A 25,651-nucleotide genomic window follows, 5' to 3' on the forward strand; every position below is an offset into this window, starting at 1 on the left:
GACAAACTTCATATTAATGCCCATGATTTTGGAATGAGATATTTGACGAGTAGGTGTCCACATACTTTTGGTCATGAAGTGTATATATTGAGATCTACTAAAACGGATACCCTACAGTACCCCACTTTGAGAACCGCTGCCCTAGTTAGTGCACTACTTTTGACCAGAGCCCTATGGCCACTGGTGTAAAGTAGTTCACTCTATAGGGTATAGGGTGCTATATGGGACCCTAGGATTCAGTCAGCTACAGGAAGAGCATTAGTACGCTGCGTTGCAGTACTTATTTCAAAACAGACAGGAGTGAAACATCAAGCATTATAAAAACGTGTTCTTAACTGACTTGTCTAGTTCAATAAAGGTTCAATAAAGGTTCAATAAAAAATATAAATACATTATCCCCATCACCTCCACCTCCAACACCATCACCTCCACCATCACCTCCACCCCCATCCACCTCCACCCATCACCTCCACCATCACCTCCACCTCCAACACCATCACCTCCACCATCACCATCACCTCCACCCCCAACACCATCACCTCCACCCCCCCACCATCACCTCCACCCCCAACACCATCACCTCCACCATCACCTCCACCCCAACACCATCACCTCCACCCCCCCATCACCTCACCTCCACCCCCAACACCATCACCTCCACCATCACCTCCACCCCCAACACCATCACCTCCACCATCACCTCCACCCCCAACGCCATCACCTCCACCCCCAACACCATCACCTCCACCATCACCTCCACCCCCAACACCATCACCTCCCATCACCCCCACCCCCAACACCATCACCTCCACCCCACCACCATCACCTCCCCATCACCTCCACCTCCAACACCATCACCTCCACCATCACCTCCACCTCCACCTCCCCATCACCTCCACCATCACCCCCAACACCATCCACCTCCACCCCCAACACCATCACCTCCACCACCACCACCATCACCTCCACCCCCAACACCATCACCTCCACCATCCACCTCCATCCCCAACACCATCACCTCCACCATCACCTCCAACACCATCACCTCCACCATCACCTCCACCCCCACCACCATCACCTCCACCCCCACCACCATCACCTCCACCCCCCATCACCTCCACCCCCACCCCTCCACCATCACCTCCACCCCCAACACCTCCCCACCACCACCCCCCAACACCATCACCTCCACCATCACCTCCACCCCCAACACCTCCCCACCAACACCATCACCTCCACCATCACCTCCACCCCCACACCATCACCTCCACCATCACCCCCAACACCATCACCTCCACCACCACCTCCACCACCACCTCAACTATCACCTCCACCCCCAACACCATCACCACCACCATCACCTCCACCCCACAACACCATCACCTCCACCCCAACACCATCACCTCCCCATCACCTCCACCTCCAACACCATCACCTCCTCCTCCAACACCATCACCATCCACCACCACCTCACCATCACCCCCAACACCATCACCTCCACCATCACCTCCACCCCCAACACCATCACCTCCACCCCCAACACCATCACCTCCACCCCCAACACCATCAGCTCCACCCCCAACACCATCACCTCCACCATCACCTCCACCCCAACACCATCACCTCCACCATCACCTCCACCATCACCTCCACACCATCACCTCCACCATCACCTCCACCCCCACCACCCCACTCACCTCCACCCCCATCACCTCCACCATCACCTCCACCCCCACCCCTCCACCACCACCCACCACCCCCAACACCTCCCCACCTCCACCACCACCTCCACCCCAACACCATCACCTCCACCATCACCTCCACCCCCAACACCTCCCCACCAACACCACCACCTCCACCACCACCTCCACCCCAACACCATCACCTCCACCATCACCTCCACCCCAACACTACCACCACCTCCACCATCACCTCCACCCCCAACACCATCACCTCCACCATCACCCCCAACACCATCACCTCCAACACCACCTCCAACCCCAACACTACCACCACCTCAACCATCACCTCCACCCCCACCACCATCACCTCCACCATCACCACCTCCACCACCACCCCCACCTCCACCATCCCTCCACCCCCAACACCATCACCTCCACCCCAAACACTACCACCACCTCCACCATCACCTCCACCATCACCTCCACCCCCACCCCCATCACCTCCACCCCCAACACTACCACCACCCCCACCACCTCCACCACCACACTACCACAACCTCCCCACCACCTCCACCACCACCTCCACCATCACCTCCACCACCACCCCCACCTCCACCATCACCTCCACCAACCACCTCCACCATCACCTCCACCCCACCTCCCCATCACCTCCACCACCACACCATCCACCACCATCACCTCCACCCCCACCATCACCTCCATCATCACCCCCACCCCCAACACCATCACCTCCACCCCCAACACCATCACCTCCCCACACCTCCACCTCCAACACCATCACCTCCACCATCACCTCCACCTCCAACACCATCACCTCCACCATCACCCCCAACACCATCACCTCCACCCCCAACACCATCACCTCCACCCCCAACACCATCACCTCCACCCCCAACACCATCACCTCCACCATCACCTCCACCCCCAACACCATCACCTCCACCATCACCTCCAACACCATCACCTCCACCCCCACCACCATCACCTCCACCCCCACCACCATCACCTCCACCCCCCATCACCTCCACCCCCACCCCTCCACCATCACCTCCACCCCCACACCTCCCCACCTCCACCCCACACCATCACCTCCACCAACACCTCCCCACCACCCATCACCTCCACCATCACCTCCACCCCCACCCACACACCATCACCCACCAACACCATCACCTCCAACACCACCTCCAACCCCACACTACCACCACCTCCACCATCACCTCCACCCCCAACACCATCACCTCCACCATCACCTCCACCCCCAACACCATCACCTCCACCCCCACCACACCTCCCCATCACCTCCACCTCCAACACCATCACCTCCACCATCACCTCCCCAACACCATCACCTCCACCATCACCACCATCACCCCCAACACCATCACCTCCACCATCACCTCCACCCCCAACACCATCACCTCCACCCCCAACACCATCACCTCCACCCCCACCACCATCAGCTCCACCCCCAACACCATCACCTCCACCATCACCTCCACCCCCAACACCATCACCTCCACCATCACCTCCACCATCACCTCCAACACCATCACCTCCACCATCACCTCCACCCCCACCACCATCACCTCCACCCCCACCACCATCACCTCCACCCCCCATCACCTCCACCATCACCTCCACCACCAACCTCCACCATCACCTCCACCCCCAACACCTCCCCACCTCCACCACCACCTCCACCCCCCAACACCATCACCTCCACCACACCTCCACCCCCAACACCTCCCCACCAACACCACCACCTCCACCACCACCTCCACCCCAACACCATCACCTCCACCATCACCTCCACCCCAACACTACCACCACCTCCACCATCACACCCCCAACACCATCACCTCCACCATCACCCCCAACACCATCACCTCCAACACCACCTCCAACCCCAACACTACCACCACCTCAACCATCACCTCCACCCCCAACACCATCACCTCCACCATCACCACCTCCACCACCACCCCACCCTCCACCATCACCTCCACCCCCAACACCATCACCTCCACCCCAAACACTACCACCACCTCCACCATCACCTCCACCATCACCTCCACCCCCATCACCTCCACCCCCAACACTACCACCTCACCTCCACCACCAACACTACCACAACCTCCCCACCACCTCCACCACCACCTCCCACCTCCACCACCACCCCCACCTCCACCATCACCTCCACCAACCACCTCCACCATCACCTCCACCCCCACCCCCACCACCACCCCTCCACCCCCACCACCAACACTACCACCAACCTCCCCATCACCTCCACCACCACCACCACCCCCACCACCATCACCTCCACCATCACCCCCAACGCCATCACCTCTCACCCCCAGATGTCTCCACCATCACCTCCAGAAACCACCCCCAGGACCATCACCTCCACCATCACCCCCACCCCCAACACCAGAACCATTCATTTCACCCCCAACGCCATCATGTCCACCCCCAACACCAATCCCAATAACCACCTCTTCTTGGTAGAATACCATAACCCCCAACACCACCTCCACCACAAACTACGGATGAAATTCAAAAAACAAAGCCTCTGGTAGCGTCTAATTTACATAATACAATAGAAATACAGTCCATGTCTACAGTCCGTCCCACATGGCAGTCCGTCCCACATGGCAGTCCGTCCCACATGGCAGTCCGTCCCACATGGCAGTCCGTCCCACATGGCAGTCCGTCCCACATGGCAGTCCCAGTTCCACTATGGCAGTCCGTCCCTACATGGCAGTCCGTCCCACATGGCAGTCCGTCCCACATGGCACCCAGTTCTCTATGTGGGGCTCTACATTTGACCAGAACCCTACGGGCCAGTTTGAGAGCAGCAAACAACTATGTGCCCTGGTCAACAGTAGTGCACTACCCTATAGGCCCTGGTCTAAAGTAGTGCACTACAAAGAGAGTAGGGTGCTATTTGGAACTCACCCTATTGCTTTCTGTCAGGGATCATTACATCCGTCAGCCAGTCCTCCCCCACTGGGAACAGACATCAGTTCAATGTCTAGTTTTGATATACATTTGGTTGACTTGTCAACTAACGTGAAATCAACAAAAAAATGTCAGCATGTCATTAGATTGAAGTTACATGTTTGGTGAAAGAAATGACAGAATTCCCTTACGTTGATTTTACTCTGTTTCAAATCCAATCAGTTTTTCGCGTTGATTCAACTTCATCACATTTAATTTTTGTGGTTGAAATGGCGTGGAAACAACGTCGACTCAACCAGTTTTGGCCCAGCGGGCCTCTTCAGCAGGTAGATGAGTGTCCTCTTCTGTTCCTCCTGGCTGTCATCAAGGGTAATCCACTCCTGTTCCATTCTGCAGTCTCATGTATGTGTGTTTGGTTGGACAAGGATTCTGTTGAAATGTTAGTGTGGAGAAGTGGTTTGTACAGACTATGGTAACAGGGTCGTTGTGTGTGTGTGTGTGGCTGAGAGAGAGACAGAGAGAGAGACAAAGACAGAGAGAGAGCGAGAGACAGAGAGAGACAGAGAGACAGAGAGAGAGAGAGAGAAACAAAGACAGAGAGAGAGCGAGAGACAGAGAGACAGAGAGAGAGAGAGAGACAGAGACAAAGACAGAGAGAGAGCGAGAGACAGAGAGAGAGAGAGAGAGAGAGACAGAGACAAAGACAGAGAGAGACAAAGACAGAGAGAGACACAGAGAATGTCTAAAGTTAAAGGTTCTATGATGACATATTATGTTGTCTTCTTCAGAGATCTAGAACCAGAACTAACAGGGCAGGGTTCTAGGGTCTAGAGGGGTTCTAGAGTATGGTGATGAGCAGTAAGTAATCTTCTTGGATTGGTTAGATGGATGAATCTAGTTCACTTTTCAACCAATCATAATAATTAAGCCAAATCAGAGTTCCATTTCAGTTGAGAGTTGGGTGTTGATGGCCAGTAAGTTTGTACAGTAACTGTATGGCTGGGTATTGAGAGTTGGGTGTTGATGGCTCAGTAAGTATGTACAGTAACTGTATGACTGGGTATTGAGACTATCTTGTACTGTACAGTCAAGCTTATGGGTCCGGACCGTCCAGTGGTCTGTAGAGGGCAGGAGCATTGTCTTGCGTCAGACTCTGACGTCACTCCAACCCAACGCTGGTCCTGCGATCAACAGGCGACGGTTGCGCTGTCTGACGCCTGACAATGGGCCTGGTTGGTCTATAGAAGCTAGGGAATAGGGATGTGGTGATGTGTACATGGCTGTGAGTTGAACGAGCACTAAACTGAACCCTATTCCTTATATAGCAGACTACTTTTAGCATGAGTCTAGCTAAGAGTAGTGCACTATACAGGGAATAGGGTGCCATTTGGGATCCACACTTAGACAGCCCAGAAGGTGAGCAGCTTGTTGCCATTTTCTGAGTCCCAAATGGCACCCTATTCCCTATATAGTGCACTACGTTTGACCAGAGCTCTATGAGCCCTGTGCACTATGAAGAGAATAGGGTGCGCTATAGTGTGCCATTTGGGACGTAGCCCCTTGTCTTGTCTTGCTTCACTGCAGTGCTGAGTCAACTCCTTAACACACTGAGCCAGACAGGTCTGCTTCCCCTGGAGTGTAGAAGTCAGGAATGGGCAGGCCGGTGTGCAGGGTCACCTACAGAACAAACAAAAATCACAATCTTCCTCCTCCTTCCTCCTCCTCCTCCTCCTCCTCCTCATATCCTAGCAGCAGAAAATAATAGTTCTCGAAGCAGATCGAACAACTATCTGTAGATGTCATTGCAGGTATTGAACAGCAGGTGGAGTTGTTGAACTAATGTGAAATAGACTGAGCTATTGTATCGCTGCATGAGGTGTTAGCAAGCACTGCATTACCAATAGAGCCACAATACCCATAAAACCTAGCAGTCAAACAGTTCCAATCGTTTTTTCACCATTCATTTTTTCTGTAGGAGATTTTACAAATACTTTTTTTATTTGACCTTTATTTAACCAGGCAAGTCAGTTAAGAACAAATCCTTATTTTCAATGACAGCCTAGGAACAGTGGGTTAACTGGTCTAGGAACAGTGGGTTAACTGGTCTAGGAACAGTGGGTTAACTGGTCTAGGAACAGTGGGTTAACTGGTCTAGGAACAGTGGGTTAACTGGTCTAGGAACAGTGGGTTAACTGGTCTAGGAACAGTGGGGTTAACTGGTCTAGGAACAGTGGGTTAACTGGTCTAGGAACAGTGGGTTAACTGGTCTAGGAACAGTGGGTTAACTGGAACAGTGGGTTAACTGGTCTAGTGGGTTAACTGGTCTAGGAACAGTGGGTTAACTGGTCTAGGAACTGGTCTAGGAACAGTGGGTTAACTGGTCTAGGAACAGTGGGTTAACTGGTAGGAACAGTGGGTTAACTGGTCTAGGAACAGTGGGTTAACTGTTAGGAACTGGGTTAACTGGTCTAGGAACAGTGGGTTAACTGGTCTAGGAACAGTGGGTTAACTGGTCTAGGAACAGTGGGTTAACTGGGTTAACTGGTCTAGGAACAGTGGGTTAACTGGTCTAGGAACAGTGGGTTAACTGGTCTAGGAACAGTGGGTTAACTGGTCTAGGAACAGTGGGTTAACTGGTCTAGGAACAGTGGGTTAACTGGTCTAGGAACAGTGGGTTAACTGGCCTAGGAACAGTGGGTTAACTGGTCTAGGAACAGTGGGTTAACTGGTCTAGGAACAGTGGGTTAACTGGTCTAGGAACAGTGGGTTAACTGGTCTAGGAACAGTGGGTTAACTGGTCTAGGAACAGTGGGTTAACTGCCTTGTTTAGGGCCAGAACGACAGCTCAGGGATTCGATCTTGCAACCTTTCGGTTGCTAGTCTACCGCTCTAACCACTAGGCTACCTGCCGCCCCAACTACATATGAGGGCTGTGTTTAGTGGAGGCTTACGTCTGGCGTTCCGTTTTGACAACCGTGTAAATCTCTCTAGGACAAGGTGACTTTTATCAATATATTCTCCTGTGTTTACACCTGTCTTCCCAAAAAAAATGGAATGCTAATTAGTTGCTAATGTGGCTATCATACAGAACTACAAATTACTGTCTCAAGCTGGGGTGGCAGTGTAGCCTAGTGGTTAGAGTGTTGGACTAGAAACTGTAAGGTTCTATGTTGGGGCTATAACGGTGTTTCTACGTTGGGGCTATAGCGTTGTTTCTATGTTGGGGCTATAACGTTGTTTCTACGTTGGGGCTATAGCGTTGTTTCTATGTTGGGGCTATAACGTTGTTTCTACGTTGGGGCTATAACGTTGTTTCTACGTTGGGGCTATAGCGTTGTTTCTACTTTGGGGCTATAGCGTTGTTTCTACGTTGGGGCTATGGCGTTGTTTCTACATTGGAGCTATAGCGTTGTTTCTACGTTGGGGCTATAGTGTTGGTTCTACGTTGGGGCTATAACGTTGTTTCTACGTTGGGGCTATAGCGTTGTTTCTACGTTGGGGCTATAGCGTTGTTTCTACGTTGGGGCTATAACGTTGTTTCTACGTTGGGGCCATAACCTTGTTTCTACGTTGGGGCTATAGCGCTGTTTCTACGTTTGGGCTATAACGTTGTTTCTACGTTGGGGCTATAACGTTGTTTCTATGTTGGGGCTATAATGTTGTTTCTACATTGGGGCTATAACGTTGTTTCCACGTTCGGGCTATAGCATTGTTTCTACGTTGGGGCTATAATGTTGTTTCTACGTTGGGGCTATAATGTTGTTTCTACGTTGGGGCTATAACATTGTTTCTACATTGGGGCTATAACGTTGTTTCTACGTTGGAGCTATAGCGTTGTTTCTATGTTGGGGCTATAGCGCTGTTTCTACGTTGGGGCTATAACGTTGTTTCTACGTTGGGGCTATAACGTTGTTTCTACATTGGGGCTATAGCGTTGTTTCTACGTTGGGGCTATAACGTTGTTTCTACTTTGGGGGTATAGCGTTGTTTCTACGTTGGGGTTATAATGTTGTTTCTACGTTGGGGCTATAGCGTTGTTTCTACGTGGGGCTATGACGTTGTTTCTACTTTGGGGGTATAGCGTTGTTTCTACGTTGGGGCTATAATGTTGTTTCTACGTTGGGGCTATAGCGTTGTTTCTACATTGGGGCTATAACGTTGTTTCTATGTTGTTTATATGTTACCTGTACGTTTCGGTTGAGGCTGATAGCAGGGTAGTAGAGCCCCTCGATGCCTTCGAAGGCCACAGGACCCTGCTGTTCGTCGTTGATGAGGAAGATGAGGACCCTTCTGGTGAAGTCTAACAACACTCCTACTGTAGCCCCTTTACTGACGCCCCCGTCCGTCCTGAAGAGACACACAGAATGTCAAATACATACAGTATGCATAGTATACAGTATTCAGACCCCTTCCCTTTGACCACATTTTGTTACGTTACAACCTTATTCTACAATTGATCAAATAATATAAAATTCTCATCAATCTACACGCAAAACCCCATAATGACAAAGTGAATTACAGGTTTTCCTGAAATTTTAGCAAATGTATAAAAAAAACAGAAATACCTTATTTACATAAGTATTCAGACCCTTTGCTATGACACTAGAAATTGAGCTCAGGTGCATCCTGTTTCCATTGTTCATCCTTGAGATGTTTCTACAACTTTATTGGAGTCCACCTGTGGTAAATTCAATTGATTGGACATGATTTGGAAAGGCACACACCTGTCTATATAAGGTCCGATAGTTGACAGTGCATGTCAGAGCAAAAACCATGCCATGAGGTCGAAGGAATTGGCCGTAGAGCTCAGAGACAGAATTGTGTCGAGTCACAGATCTGGGGAAGTTTACCAAAAATTGTCTGCAGCATTGAAGGTCCCCAAGAACACAGTGGCCTCCATTATTCTTAAATGGAAGAAGTTTGGAACCATAAATACTCTTCCTAGAGCTGTCCGCCGGGCCAAACTGAGCAATCTGGAGAGAAGGGCCTTGATTAGGGAGGTGAACAAAAACCCGATGGTCACTCTGAGAGACCTCCGGAGTTCCTCTGTGGAGATGGGAGACCCTTCCAGAAGGACAACCATCTCTGTAGCACTCCACCCAAATCGAAAAACCTGTTTTTGCTTTGTCATTATGGGGTATTTTGATGTCATTATGGGGTATTGTGATGTCATTATGGGGTATTGTGATGTCATTATGGGGTATTGTGATGGCATTATGGGGTATTGTGATGGCATTATGGGGTATTGTGATGGTATTATGGGGTATTTTGATGTCATTATGGGGTATTTTGATGTCATTATGGGGTATTTTGATGTCATTATGGGGTATTTTGATGTCATTATGGGGTATTTTGATGTCATTATGGGGTATTTTGATGTCATTATGGGGTATTGTGATGTCATTATGGGGTATTGTGATGTCATTATGGGGTATTGTGATGTCATTATGGGGTATTTTGATGTCATTATGGGGTATTTTGATGTCATTATGGGGTATTTTGATGTCATTATGGGGTATTGTGATGTCATTATGGGGTATTGTGATGTCATTATGGGGTATTGTGATGGCATTATGGGGTATTGTGATGGCATTATGGGGTATTGTGATGGTATTATGGGGTATTGTGATGTCATTATGGGGTATTGTGATGTCATTATGGGGTATTGTGATGGCATTATGGGGTATTGTGATGGTATTATGGGGTATTGTGATGTCATTATGGGGTATTGTGATGTCATTATGGGGTATTGTGATGGCATTATGGGGTATTGTGATGTCATTATGGGGTATTGTGATGTCATTATGGGGTATTGGGTCTGAATACTTTCCAAATGCACTGTTTGACATAGAAACACCGGATTTTCGTCATAAAAAAAATACAAAAAAATCTAACAATGATTAATAATATTAATAATGACAAAGAGAACGCATGTTTACATTTTTACAAAAAATAAATAAATTAAATATCTAATTTACATAAGTATTCCCACCCTTGAGTCAACACTTTGGTGAGAAAAAAGATCTATTTAATCACTTTATAACGCAACAAAATGTGGAATAGGTAAAAGGGTGTGAATACTTTCTGAAAGCTCTGTAAATACCTACAGTCCTTTTTCTTCCTTCTTAAGAAAAATAAAAACTTGCATCGTTGGAAAAGGACCGTAAGCATTTCACTATGTCTACACCTGTTGTTTATCAAGCATGTGACAAATACAAGTAGATTTGATTTGAGTCCTACTGACACATCTTAAGCATACAGGTAAAAGAAGCAGTATCTTCACAGTTGTGTAACCGGTGTGAAATGGTCAGCTGGTTAAGCAGCTAGTTGTGTTTAAAAATCGGTGACGTCACTCGCTATGAGACCTCGAAGTAGTTTCCCCGCGGCTTTTGTGGAGCGATAAGTAACGATGTTTCGAGGGTGACTGTTGTCAATGTGTTCAGAGGGTCCCTGTTTCGAGTTCAGGTTGGGGCGAGGAGAGGGATGGAAGTAACACTGTTACATTGGTGCCGTGACCTGGATCACTGGTTGCTGTGGGGAAGAAGGAGGTCAAAGAGGGGTGAGAGTAACCGGTGTGAAATGGCTGCCTAGTTAGCGGTGTGCGCTAGTAGCGTTTCAATCTTTGACGTCACTCGTTCGGAGACCTGGAAGTAGTTGTTTCTCTTGCTCAGCAAGGGCCGTGGCTTTTATAGAGCTGTAGGTAAAGATGCTTTGCGGGTGACTGTTGTCAATGTGTTCAGAGGGTCACTAGTTTGAGCCCAGGTCAGGGGCGAGGAGATAGATGGAAGCAACACTGTTACACTAGCCAGAGTGGATTGGTTGGTGTTTCATTATACAAAGCCTCTCCATTAGCTGTTGGTGTGGATGCATCAGGTATACCAGGTGACCTACCTGTTGGTGTGGATGCATCAGGTGTACCAGGTGACCTACCTGTTGGTGTGGATGCATCAGGTGTACCAGGTGACCTACCTGTTGGTGTGGATGCATCAGTTATACCAGGTGACCTACCTGTTGGTGTGGATGCATCAGGTATACCAGGTGACCTACCTGTTGGTGTGGATGCATCAGGTGTACCAGGTGACCTACCTGTTGGTGTGTGAGTTGTTGTGCATGAACCAGGAGCGGTTGTTGTCCACGTACATGGCCCAGGCCCTATCGTCTTTCCCCAGCATCACGTCCTTCAGCACGTCGCCGCGGGCAACCCCAAACGCAGGGTCCGGGTGGTTGTCATAGCGATCCACCGTGATCTCCCAGTAGTGCACACCGCGGGAGAAGCCTGAATTACCCATGACCACCCTGTCATCGTAGCTGTTGCACGTCACTGTCAGGTTGTCATTGGAGAGGATGATGTCAGGGTGGGCTGACGCGGGGTCAAAGGTGAACCAGGCAACTACAAGAAGTAGACACACACACAGACAGATAAAGAGGTTCACTTTTAGGTTTTCCCACCATAAGGAGCCATCAGCATGGTGAAAACACCTAACAGAGGAGATGAGGCTAGAAACTGGTGGTCTGAGGTGAGGTTAGACCAAAGTTTCCCAAACTCGGTCCCGGGGACCTCGTTTTTAGCTATCATTCCACTCCTTGACGAACATTGTCTTTGGCATATGACACGTGAATACAAGGAGTGGAATGACAGCTACTGCATCCCAGAGTGTTATCAGAATAGAAGACTTATGTACTGGCTGATACTCTATGGTACGGTACAGGCAAAACACATATCTCTGGCACATACTGTCAAATACACTATAATTATAAATAAATGACAGATATTACAAATAAAATAGTCCATTAGACACTCAAGGAGAGGGCCGTTGCTATCTCTGTGGGCGCTCTGTGGGACTTGATACTGTTACCATGGTAATTGGAACATCAGAACACGAGAGTTCCCATGGGAACATAAGTTTTAAAAAAAATGTTGATTGGAGGTTCCCAGTGAAACCTGGAATAACTGAAGTCCTCATTGGACAGCAAACTGCTCACCCTTTGGTTATCAATTCAATGATTGGTTGCTGTGATGACACTGGCAATGATCAGGTTAGGAGTGGAGCAGAGTAGACATTCAGCAATGAGAGGGCTAAAGGGTGTGTGAACCATCCATACCTGTGGCCAGTATTTGCATATCACATGGAGATTGTCCAGGTGCAATGTGAAACGAATAGAGGGAGAGCGAGAGAGGGAGAAAGATGGCAAGAGAAAGAGAGGAAGAGGAGGGAAGAAAGTTGGGAGTGAGAGAGATGAAGAGGGGGGAAGAAAGTTGGGAGTGAGAGAGATGAAGAGGGGGAAGAAAGTTGGGAGAGAGAGAGAGTGAAAGAAAGAGAGAGAGAGAGAAGAAGGGGAAGAAAGTGGGGAGAGGGGGAGAGAGAAAGAGAGAGATGAAGAGGGGGAAGAAAGTTGGGAGAGAGAGAGAGAGAGTGAAAGAGGAGAGAGAGAAGGGGAAGTGGGGAGAGAGGGGGAGAGAAAGAATGAGAGAGAGAGAGAAAGAGGGAGAAAGAAAGTTGGGAGAGAGAGAGAGAGTGAAAGAAAGAGAGAGAGAGAGGAAGAAGGGGAAGAAAGTGGGGAGAGAGGGGGAGAGAAAGAAAGAGAGAGAGAGAGGAAGAGGGGGAAGAAAGTTGGGAGAGAGAGAGAGTGAAAGAAAGAGAGAGAGAGAGAGAGGAAGAAGGGGAAGAAAGTGGGGAGAGAGGGGGAGAGAAAGAAAGAGAGAGAGAGGAAGAGGGGGAAGAAAGTTGGGAGGGAGAGAGAGTGAAAGAAAGAGAGAGAGAGAGATGAAGAGGGGGGAGAGAAAAGAGAGAGTGAGGGGAAGGGAGAGAGTGAGAGTGAGAGGGAGCAGATTAAAAGCACAGTGTGTAGGAGGTGAGGGTGGAGGGTGAGGGGGAGGGAGGGTGGTAGAGACTGTAAAAGCCGTGTTGAGTTTATCAGGGAAACTGCTTCTTTTCAGTGGCCATTTTAGTATCACAGAGAAGACACAAGCATATTCCAACCAGCCTAGGGATTATTTTCCAAACCAATGACAAGGGCTACGTAGATTATTACAGCACTCTGTCCCCTAGACTATTTTACAGAGGGGGAGAACATTAAAGGCAAAACAAATACTTGTTGCCTGGCATCAAAATTGTCAATTGAAACCGGAAACCAATAGAATCTATCCAGACATGTTTGTCTTGTTTTCCAGATACAGTATTATCCTTGTTAAACCAACAGCTACATAGGAGAACGTCAAAAGAGACAATCCAGTCCAAAATCATGTCACAAAGAGAGAAGGAGCTGCCTGGATCTCACAGGTCCACTGAAGCGTGACAAGATTCTGTTATCTGTCTGTCCATCTGTACGTGTAGAGCTGAGCAGCATACACAATGGGAGAGCAGGTGGCAGGCATGGGTAAGGGAGAGTGGGAATACTGTATGTGTGTGTACCAAAGCTGTGTCCAGGCAGTCCGTGTTTTGCCGTGCATAAGAACAAGCCCTTAGCCGTGATATATTGGCCATATACCCCCCTTATTGCTCAATTAGAACCCAGGTCTGATAGGCAGCTGTCTATATGCTGTTTAGATTCACCGTCACCAATCAGAATGTGCTTTAGCCAACCGCTGTCTGCGTCGGCTCATTGCCATGCTAAACATACATGTCTCGGGCATGACAACAATGGATAAGACGAGTTGGTGACACTGCATCCCAAATGGCCCCCTATTCCCTGTTAGAGTGAACTACTTTTGTCACCCTATGGGGCCTGATCAAAAAGTAGTGCACTACATAGGGAATAGGCGGCCATTTGGGCCATATGCTCTATAGAGTGGGCTCAGGTAGGGCTTACTCTCGGAGGTCTGCATGGCCAGTATCTTGCTATACTGTCCTACTCCGCTGGTGTTGAAGGCTTTGACCCTGGACATGTAGGTGCTGTTGTAGTGGAGTCCATCCACCGTGCAGATCGTCTCCGTCCCCACGTACACTTCCTGTAAGAACCATGACAACTTCCTGTTAGATAATCGTCACACTGGTATGATTGTGGGCTAGCCTCATACTTCTGTTTGGAAACAGAATGTGAAGGATGGTTGTACGAGGCTAGACGATGGCAGCTATTTGTCACAACAGAGACTGTAGAACAAGACCAGATTATAAGAATATAAAACACGTTTAACTAGCTAATGTAGCAGAGGTGATTGGTTGGTGATGAGGTAGCTCTGCCTGAGACTTGTAAAGTCCACATGTCATCCTTGGACCTTGAGAATGTCCTCTTGGTCTAACGGGTTAAGATGTGGGCTTGTTAAACAACACACAGTCCAATAACAAGAAGATGAATAGAACACTATCAACCAAGGCTAACAGAGGGGTGCTCTATCTTTCTATAATTACACTGGCCCATTTAGAGACTTTTAGACTCAGTGCTGATGAGAGAGAGGGAGGGAGAGAGGGGGGGAGAGGGGGGGGGAGAGGGGGGGAGAGAGAGAGGAAAGGAGGGAAAGAGAGGCCAGGAGTTGGTACTGCGTGAGAAAAGCAGCATCAGTAGTACCTGCAGTAGTAGTCGTAGTAGTAATAGTAGTAGTAGTAGTAGTGGTAGTGGTAGTAGTAGTGGTAGTAATAGTGGTAGTAGTAGTAGTAGTAGTAGTAGTCATAGTAATAGTAGTAGTAGTAATAGTAGTGGTAGTAGTGGTAGTAGTAGTAGTAGTAGTAGTAGTGTAGTGGTAGTAGTAGTAATAGTAGTAGTAGTAGTAGTAATAGTAGTAGTAGTAGTAGTGCTAGTAGTAGTAGTAGTAATAGTAGTTGTAGTAGTAGTAATAGTAATAGTAGTAGTAGTAGTGGTAGTAGTAGTAGTGGTAGTAGTAGTAGTAGTAGTATTAGTAGTGGTAGAAGTAGTAGTAGTAGTAGTGGTAGTAGTAGTAGTAGTAGTAGTGGTAGTAGTAGTAGTAGTAGTGGTAGTAGTGGTAGTAGTAGTAGTAGTAGTGGTAGTAGTAGTAGTGGTAGTAGTAGTAGTGGTAGTAGTAGTGGTAGTAATAGTGGTAGTAGTCGTGGTAGTAGTAGTAGTAGTAGTAGTAATAGTCATAGTAGTAGTAGTAGGGAGAGGGGGAGAGAGGGAGGAAAGGAGGGAAAGGGAGGCCAGGAGTTGGTACTGCGTGAGAAAAGCAGCATCAGTAGTACCTGCAGTAGTAGTCGTAGTAGTAATAGTAGTAGTAGTGGTAGTGGTAGTAGTAGTGGTAGTAATAGTGGTAGTAGTAGTAGTAGTAGTAGTCATAGTAATAGTAGTAGTAGTAATAGTAGTGGTAGTAGTGGTAGTAGTAGTAGTAGTGGTAGTAGTAGTAGTAGTAGTGTAGTGGTGGTAGTAGTAGTAATAGTAGTAGTAGTAATAGTAGTAGTAGTGCTAGTAGTAGTAATAGTAGTTGTAGTAGTAGTAATAGTAATAGTAGTAGTAGTAGTGGTAGTAGTAGTAGTGGTAGTAGTAGTAGTAGTAGTAGAGGTAGTAGTAGTAGTGGTAGTAGTAGTAGTAGTAGTATTAGTAGTGGTAGTAGAAGGATGGGGCCACAGTGTCTCCTGACCCCTCCTGTCTCAGCCTCCAGTATTTATGCTGCAGTAGTTTATGTGTCGGGGCTGGGGTCAGTTTGTTATATCTGGAGTACTTCTCCTGTCCTATTCGGTGTCCTGTGTGAATCTAAGTGTGCGTTCTCTAATTCTCTCCTTCTCTCTTTCTTTCTCTCTCTCGGAGGACCTGAGCCCTAGGACCTGAGCTCCAGGACTACCTGACATGATGACTCCTTGCTGTCCCCAGTCCACCTGGCCATGCTGCTGTTCCAGTTTCAACTGACCTGAGCCCTAGGACCATGCCCCAGGACTACCTGACATGATGACTCCTTGCTGTCCCCAGTCCACCTGGCCATGCTGCTGCTCCAGTTTCAACTTCCACCTGACTGTGCTGCTGCTCCAGTTTTCAACTGTTCTGCCTTATTATTATTCGACCATGCTGGTCATTTATGAACATTTGAACATCTTGGCCATGTTCTGTTATAATCTCCACCCGGCACAGCCAGAAGAGGACTGGCCACCCCACATAGCCTGGTTCCTCTCTAGGTTTCTTCCTAGGTTTTGGCCTTTCTAGGGAGTTTTTCCTAGCCACCGTGCTTCTACACCTGCATTGCTTGCCGTTTGGGGTTTTAGGCTGGGTTTCTGTACAGCACTTTGAGATATCAGCTGATGTACGAAGGGCTATATAAATAAATTTGATTTGATTTGATTAGTAGTAGTAGTAGAAGTAGTAGTGGTAGTAGTAGTAGTAGTAGTAGTAGTGGTAGTAGTAGTAGTAGTAGTGGTAGTAGTGGTAGTAGTAGTAGTAGTAGTAGTAGTAGTAGTGGTAGTAGTAGTAGTGGTAGTAGTAGTAGTGGTAGTAGTAGTGGTATTAATAGTGGTAGTAGTAGTAGTAGCAGTAATAGTAGTAGTAGTAGTGGTAGTAGCAGTAGTAGTAGTATTAGTAGTGGTAGTAGTAGTAGTAGTAGTAGTAGTAGTAGTGGTAGTAATAGTAGTCCTAGTAGTAATAGTAGTGGTAGCAGAGCAGTAGTAGCAGTAGTAGTAATGGTAGTAGTAGTAATAGTAGTAGTAATAGTAGTGGTAGTAGTAGTAGTAGTGGTAGTGGTAGTAGTAGTAGTAGTAATAGTAGTATAGAGTAGTAGTAATAGTAGTGGTAGTAGTAGTAGTAGTAGTAATAGTAGTAGTAATAGTAGTGGCAGTGGCAGCAGAGTAGTAGTGGTAGCAGTAGTAGTAGTGGTAGTAGTGGCAGTGGTAGTAGTAGTAGTAATAGTAGTAGTAGTAGTGGCAGTAGTAGTAGCAGCAGTAATAGTAGTATAGGCAGTAGTAGTAGTAGTAGTGGTAGTAGTAGTAGCATAATAGTAGTAGTAGCAGTGGCAGTAGCAGCAGCAGCAGTAACAGCAGTATAGGCAGTAGTAGTAGCAGTGGTAGCAGTAGCAATAGCAGCAGCAGCAGTAGTGGTTGTAGTAGCAGTAGCAATAGCAGTAGTAATAATAGTAGCAGCAGCAGCAGCAGCAGCAGTTGGCAGCAGCAGCAATAGTAGTAGTAATAGTAGTAGCCCAGTAGTAGTAGTAGTGGTAGTAGTAGTAATAGTAGTAGTAATAGTAGTGGTAGTAGTAGTAGTAGTAGTAGTAGTAGTAGTAGTAGAGTACATCTATACCTTTTGATTGACAGAACAAGACTTTGTGTGTGTGTGTGTGTGCGTGTGTGTGTGTGTGTGTGTGTTTGAGACCCTCCCAGCTGACAGTTGTGTTATTGACCAGGCCCTTCCTCCTGGAACGATATCATTCAATGCCTCTCGATCATAAGACTTGAACCTATCAAAAAGATTCCATGAGCGTATGGATTACCATATGTAGATGGAGACACCCACCCTGAACTGTCCCCAATTACTATTAGGGCCCGTGACAACACCAGAATAATGATCACCTGTTACCATGGAGACACCCACCCTGAACTGTCCCACATTACTATTAGGGCCTGTGACAACACCAGAATCATGATCACCTGTTACCATGGAGAAACCCACCCTGAACTGTCCCCCATTACTATTAGGGCCCGGGACAACACCAGAATCATGATCACCTGTTACCATGGAGACACCCACCCTGAACTGTCCCCCATTACTATTAAGGCCTGGGACAACGCCAGTATCATGATCACCTGTTATCATGGAGACACCCACCCTGAACTGTCCCCCATTACTCTTAGGGCCCGGGACAACGCCAGTATCATGATCACCTGTTACCATGGAGACACCCACCCTGAACTGTCCCCCATTACTATTAGGGCCCAGGACAACACCAGTATCATGATCACCTGTTACCATGGAGACACCCACCCTGTACTGTCCCCCATTACTATTAGGGCCCGTGACAACACCAGAATCATGATCACCTGTTACCATGGAGACACCCACCCTGTACTGTCCCCCATTACCATGGAGACACCCCCCCTGAACTGTCACCTGTTACTAGGGAGACACCCACCCTGAACTGTCACTGTTACCATGACAACACCCACCCTGTACTGTCCCCCGTTGCCGTCGTCCAGCTCCAGGATGTATCCATCCACGGCGATGGTGGAGAGAGGTGGCTGTTTCCATGACAACGTGGCGCTGTTGTTGATGGTGCAGCACTCCTCCAGCTGGAGCATGGGGGCTGCTGGGACTGAAGTGGGACACACACACAAGTTAGAGACAACACACACACACACACACTACACCCAAACTCTCCTCCTCCCCTCTACCTTTCATCTGTACGAAGTCGAGTTGGTGGATGGTCTGTAACAGGGGCCCGCTGTCCAGGGTCAGGTCAAAGTCACTGGTCATCCTGGGGGTCAGGGTTCCCTTCCCCCACTGGCCCTCCGTCATGTGCACCCTCCTGATCAGGGCGTCTGAGATCTGGGGGCAGGAACAGGGTCACAGGGTCATACAGGGTCACGGGGTTAGACAGGTTCAAAGTTTATGTCCCAAATGGCAACCTATTCCCTATATAGTGCACTACCCTATTCCCTAAATAGTCCACTACCCTATTCCCTATATAGTGCACTACCCTATTCCCTATATAGTGCACTACCCTATTCCCTAAATAGTCCACTACCCTATTCCCTATATAGTCCACTTCCCTATTCCCTATATAGTCCACTACTTTAGACCAGATATCCATCTGATAGCTGCTGTATGTGATGAGTGGTCATACAAACACAGCATGCTAGCTGTTCCTGTAGACTTCTAGACATTGCGCTAAACGTTAGTTATCAATAGCTCACAAAACTACCTTCAGACTTCCTTCAAACTGCACACAGAGACATAAACATGTCATCCATGAGTTCATGTGACTCTGCACTTACCCGTTGAACCTCTCCATCATAACGTGGATGTGTTCTAACATAACGTGGATGTGTTCTATCATAACGTGGATGTGTTCTATCATAACGTGGATGTGTTCTAACATAACATGGATGTGTTCTAACACAATGTGGATGTGTTCTAACATAACGTGGATGTGTTCTAACATAATGTGGATGTGTTCTATCATAACGTGGATGTGTTCTAACATAACCTGGATGTGTTCTAACATAACGTGGATGTGTTCTATCATAACGTGGATGTGTTCTAACATAACGTGGATGTGTTCTAACATAACGTGGATGTGTTCTAACATAACGTGGATGTGTTCTAACATAACGTGGATGTGTTTAACCATAACGTGCATGTGTTCTATCATAACGTGGATGTGTTCTAACATAATCTGGATGTGTTCTATCATAACGTGGATGTGTTCTAACATAATCTGGATGTGTTCTACCATAACGTGGATGTGTTCTATCATAACCTGGATGTGTTCTAACATAACGTGGATGTGTTCTATCATAACGTGGATGTGTTCTAACACAACGTGGATGTGTTCTATCATAACGTGGATGTGTTCTAACATAACGTGGATGTGTTCTATCATAACGTGGATGTGTTCTAACATAACGTGGATGTGTTCTAACATAACGTGGATGTGTTCTATCATAACGTGGATGTGTTCTAACATAACGTGGATGTGTTCTAACATAACGTGGATATCATAACGTGGATGTGTTCTATCATAACGTGGATGTGTTCTATCATAACGTGGATGTGTTCTATCATAACGTGGATGTGTTCTAACATAACGTGGATGTGTTCTAACATAACGTGGATGTGTTCTAACATAACGTGGATGTGTTCTAACATAACGTGGATGTGTTCTAACATAACGTGGATGTGTTCTAACATAACGCGGATGTGTTCTAACATAACGTGGATGTGTTCTAACATAACGTGGATGTGTTCTATCATAACGTGGATGTGCTCTAACATAACGTGGATGTGTTCTAACATAACGTGGATGTGTTCTATCATAACGTGGATGTGTTCTAACATAACGTGGATGTGTTCTAACATAACGTGGATGTGTTCTATCATAACGTGGATGTGTTCTAACATAATCTGGATGTGTTCTATCATAACGTGGATGTGTTCTAACATAATCTGGATGTGTTCTACCATAACGTGGATGTGTTCTATCATAACCTGGATGTGTTCTAACATAACGTGGATGTGTTCTATCATAACGTGGATGTGTTCTAACACAACGTGGATGTGTTCTATCATAACGTGGATGTGTTCTAACATAACGTGGATGTGTTCTATCATAACGTGGATGTGTTCTAACATAACGTGGATGTGTTCTAACATAACGTGGATGTGTTCTATCATAACGTGGATGTGTTCTAACATAACGTGGATGTGTTCTAACATAACATGTGTTCTAACGTGGTGTTCTATCATAACGTGTTCTACCATAACGTGGATGTGTTCTATCATAACGTGGATGTGTTCTAACATAACGTGGATGTGTTCTAACATAACGTGGATGTGTTCTAACATAACGTGGATGTGTTCTAACATAACGTGGATGTGTTCTAACATAACGTGGATGTGTTCTAACATAACGCGGATGTGTTCTAACATAACGTGGATGTGTTCTAACATAACGTGGATGTGTTCTAACATAACGTGGATGTGTTCTAACATAACGTGGATGCGTTCTAACATAACGTGGATGTGTTCTAACATAACGTGGATGTGTTCTATCATAACATGGATGTGTTCTAACATAACGTGGATGTGTTCTAACATAACGTGGATGTGTTCTAACATAACGTGGATGTGTTCTAACATAACGTGGATGTGTTCTAACATAACGTGGATGTGTTCTATCATAACGTGGATGTGTTCTAACATAACGTGGATGTGTTCTAACATAACGTGGATGTGTTCTAACATAACGTGGATGTCCATACACCCAGGAAATCTCCCATTGGGAGACCCGTAATGTGTTTGTAATGACGTCAGCTCAACTAGCTGGTGTCCTTTACTGACCTTGAGGAACCCGCTAGGGTCGCTCTACACACACACGCACGCACGCACGCACGCACGCACGCACACACACACACACACACACACACACACACACACACACACACACACACACACGCATGCACACACACTTGGAAGAACCCGCTAGGGTCGCTCTACACACACATGCACGCACGCACGCACACACACACGCACGTACACACACCTGGAGGAACCCGCCAGGGTTGTTCTACACGTACACGTACACACACACACACAAACACACACACACCTGTAGGAACCCGCTAGGGTCGTTCTACGTACACACACACACGCACACACCTGTAGGAACCCGCTGGGGTCGTTCTCCTTGATGACCTCCACACAGTATTCCATCAGGCCTGTTGTCTGGCGCAGCTTCACTGTACAATGAGATATTTGATCCCTCACCACCTGGGAGGTAGGGAGGGAGAGAGGGAGAAAGGGAGGGGGAGGGAGGGAGGGAGGGAGGGAGGGAGGGAGGGAGGGAGGGAGGGAGGGGGAGGGAGGGAGGGAGGGAGGGAGGAAGAGGAATGGAGGAAGAGAGGAAGGGAGAGAGGGAGGGAGAGAGAGGGAGGGAGGAAGGGAGAGAGGGAGAGAGGGAGGGAGGGAGGGAGAGAGGAAGAGAGGAATGGAGGAAGAGAGGGAGGGAGAGAGGGAGAGAGGGAGGGAGGGAGGGAGGGAGGGAGGGAGGGAGGGAGGGAGAGAGGAAGAGAGGGAGGGAGGGAGAGAGGGAGGGAAGAAGGGAGAGAGGGAGGGAGGGAGAGAGGAAGGGAGAAAGAAAGGGAGGGAGGGAGATGTTAATTCAAATTCTAAGAGCGAATAGATAGGTATTAGGGAGGGACACATACTGTATTAAACAGCAGAGGTTTCAGTGGTTGAATAATAATAACAATAATAATAATACGAGTGGCGCTTAAGACATCAGAGCAGGAAGTAGAGAAGACGAGGAGAGGAAAAGAGAAGAGGGTGGGAGTAAGGAAGGAGAGAAGATGAGGAGAGGAAGGAGATAAGAGGAGGAGAGGAAAAGAGAAGAGGAAGAGAGGAAGGAGAGAAGAGGAGGAGAGGAAGGAGAGAAGATGAGAAGAGGAAGGAAATGAGAGGAAAAGAGAAGAGGAGGAGAGGAAGGAGATAAGTAAGAGGAGGAGAGGAAGGAGAGAAGATGAGGAGAGGAAGGAGATGAGAAGAGGAGGAGAGGAAGGAGAGAAGATGAGAAGAGGAAGGAGATGAGAGGAAAAGAGAAGAGGAGGAGAGGAAGGAGATAAGAAGAGGAGGAGAGGAAGGAGAGAAGATGAGAAGAGGAAGGAGATGAGAGGAAAAGAGAAGATGAGGAGAGGAAGGAGATGAGAAGAGGAGGAGAGGAAGGAGAGAAGATGAGGAGAGGAAGGAGATGAGAAGAGGAAGGAGATGAGAAGAGGAGGAGAGGAAGGAGAGAAGATGAGAAGAGGAAGGAGATGAGAGGAAAAGAGAAGATGAGGAGAGGAAGGAGATAAGAAGAGGAGGAGAGGAAGGAGAGAAGAGGAAGGAGATGAGAGGAAAAGAGAAGAGGAGGAGAGGAAGGAGATGAGAAGAGGAGGAGAGGAAGGAGAGAAGATGAGGAGAGGAAGGAGATGAGAAGAGGAGGAGAGGAAGGAGAGAAGATGAGGAGAGGAAGGAGATAAGAAGAGGAGGAGAGGAAGGAGAGAAGATGAGGAGAGGAAGGAGATGAGAAGAGGAGGAGAGGAAGGAGAGAAGATGAGGAGAGGAAGGAGATGAGAAGAGGAGGAGAGGAAGGAGAGAAGATGAGGAGAGGAAGGAGATGAGAAGAGGAGGAGAGGAAGGAGAGAAGATGAGGAGAGGAAGGAGATGAGAAGAGGAGGAGAGGAAGGAGATAAGATGAGAAGAGGAAGGAGATGAGAGGAAAAGAGAAGAGGAGGAGAGGAAGGAGATGAGAAGAGGAGGAGAGGAAGGAGAGAAGATGAGAAGAGGAAGGAGATAAGAAGAGGAGGAGAGGAAGGAGAGAAGATGAGAAGAGGAGGAGAGGAAGGAGAGAAGATGAGAAGAGGAAGGAGATAAGAAGAGGAGGAGAGGAAGGAGAGAAGATGAGGAGAGGAAGGAGATAAGAAGAGGAGGAGAGGAAGGAGAGAAGATGAGGAGAGGAAGGAGAGAAGATGAGGAGAGGAAGGAGATGAGAAGATGAGGAGAGGAAGGAGATGAGAAGAGGAGGAGAGGAAGGAGAGAAGATGAGGAGAGGAAGGAGATGAGAAGAGGAGGAGAGGAAGGAGAGAAGATGAGGAGAGGAAGGAGAGAAGATGAGGAGAGGAAGGAGATAAGAAGATGAGGAGAGGAAGGAGAGAAGAAGAGGAGGAGAGGAAGGAGATGAGAAGAGGAGGAGAGGAAGGAGATGAGAAGAGGAGGAGAGGAAGGAGATGAGAAGAGGAGGAGAGGAAGGAGAGAAGATGAGGAGAGGAAGGAGATGAGAAGAGGAGGAGAGGAAGGAGAGAAGATGTCGCTCGGCAGTACTTCACAAGAGAGGCATTTTAACGTTAAATGTTTTTAATGGCAGAAATGCCTTCTAGAACATGTGAACTTTCACGTGTCTTAATCAATCACAAACCTAGTTGACCATGATTGGCTGAGATAATGGATGGGCTGGACATGCTGAGAGATAAGTTCTGATTGGTCTACCATGTAGCACGCTTCCGTCTATAACATGAGCTGGTCAGTATGTGTAGGTAATCCTTTCTAACACAGATTTTTTTTTGAACGATATCACAAATAACTGCAAAAGTGTTAATAATGCTCTCCACTTTCTAGAGGACCGGGTTTTGAAAGCAGTGGAATGCCCCGGTGGAAGCAGAATATGATAGCTAAGGAGATGGAGAACATTTTGGTCGTTAGATTGCAAATATGCAGAGGGAATCGAAAAGAGAACACACACAGAAGGCTGTTGTATAAAACGCCTGTCTTCGGATTACATCTTTAAAACTATTAGCGACCGTGGCATCCGTGACAGAGAGGGAGAAGCTTTAATCCAAGTACACGCGGAAGAGAGTCTAGCTAGCTACGTTTTCAGATATTTAAGTAATTTTCATTGCAAGTTAAAGCGTAAAGCGTACTGTTAGCTAGCTGGCTAATGTTAGCTGTCTAGCTGGATCAGTAGCTAACGTTAACGTGTATGATCTGTGTAGTATGCTACTGTTAGCTAGCTGGCTAATGTTAGCTGTCTAGCTGGCTCAGTAGCTAACGTTAACGTGTATGATCTGTGTAGTATGCTACTGTTAGCTAGCTGGCTAATGTTAGCTGTCTAGCTGGATCAGTAGCTAACGTTAACGTGTATGATCTGTGTAGTATGCTACTGTTAGCTAGCTGGCTAATGTTAGCTATCTAGCTGGCTCAGTAGCTAACGTTAATGTGTATGATCTGTGTAGTATGCTACTGTTAGCTAGCTGGCTAATGTTAGCTGTCTAGCTGGCTCAGTAGCTAACGTTAACGTGTATGATCTGTGTAGTATGCTACTGTTAGCTAGCTGGCTAATGTTAGCTGTCTAGCTGGCTCAGTAGCTAATGTTAACGTGTATGATCTGTGTAGTATGCTACTGTTAGCTAGCTGGCTAATGTTAGCTGTCTAGCTGGCTCAGTAGCTAACGTTAACGTGTATGATCTGTGTAGTATGCTACTGTTAGCTAGCTGGCTAATGTTAGCTGTCTAGCTGGATCAGTAGCTAACGTTAACGTGTATGATCTGTGTAGTATGCTACTGTTAGCTAGCTGGCTAATGTTAGCTGTCTAGCTGGCTCAGTAGCTAACGTTACGCTTACAGCATATCAGTATGAAATGTTAAACTCATGTTCCTTGGTGTTGATTTCAGGAGATCCATGTTAAAAAAACACTGTTTATGGTATACTGGTATGTAATCACCTTGACGACCCTACTCCCAGGCCCCAACACACTGGGTATGTCCAAAATGGCACCCTATTTCATATATAGTGGCGGCAGGGTAGCCTAGTGGTTAGAGCGTTGGACTAGTAACTGGAAGGTTGCAAGTTTAAATCCCCGAGCTGACAAG

The 25,651-nt window shown here is 47.5% G+C and overlaps 2 protein-coding genes across 3 annotated transcripts in view; one reads left to right on the forward strand and one right to left on the reverse strand.

Annotated features, from left to right (window-relative positions):
* Positions 1–3,048: 3,048 nt before the first annotated feature.
* LOC121846984 (vegetative cell wall protein gp1-like) lies at positions 3,049–4,285 on the forward strand (the record flags this gene model as incomplete). Its single annotated transcript, XM_042326229.1, has 3 exons — positions 3,049–3,325; positions 3,569–3,802; positions 4,089–4,285. Coding segments are annotated over 3 exons (708 nt in total), but the record flags the coding sequence as incomplete, so codon positions are not given.
* Positions 4,286–5,333: 1,048 nt separating this feature from the next.
* The window catches only part of LOC112247873 (E3 ubiquitin-protein ligase TRIM9), an 88,133-nt gene continuing 67,815 nt past the window's right edge, over positions 5,334–25,651 (reverse strand). For both annotated transcript variants that reach the window (XM_042325158.1, XM_042325157.1), the window contains 7 exons: positions 21,909–22,019; positions 18,923–19,076; positions 18,698–18,843; positions 14,478–14,616; positions 11,754–12,057; positions 8,852–9,014; positions 5,334–6,344 (listed from right to left, as the gene is read on the reverse strand). In XM_042325158.1, coding sequence (XP_042181092.1) covers positions 6,267–6,344; positions 8,852–9,014; positions 11,754–12,057; positions 14,478–14,616; positions 18,698–18,843; positions 18,923–19,076; positions 21,909–22,019 — 1,095 coding nt within the window. In that variant the 3' untranslated portion in view covers positions 5,334–6,266. The remainder of the gene's footprint in view (positions 6,345–8,851; positions 9,015–11,753; positions 12,058–14,477; positions 14,617–18,697; positions 18,844–18,922; positions 19,077–21,908; positions 22,020–25,651) is intronic.

Source organism: Oncorhynchus tshawytscha, linkage group LG08 (assembly GCF_018296145.1).
Source record: "Oncorhynchus tshawytscha isolate Ot180627B linkage group LG08, Otsh_v2.0, whole genome shotgun sequence".
NCBI classification, from domain to species: Eukaryota; Metazoa; Chordata; class Actinopteri; order Salmoniformes; family Salmonidae; genus Oncorhynchus; species Oncorhynchus tshawytscha.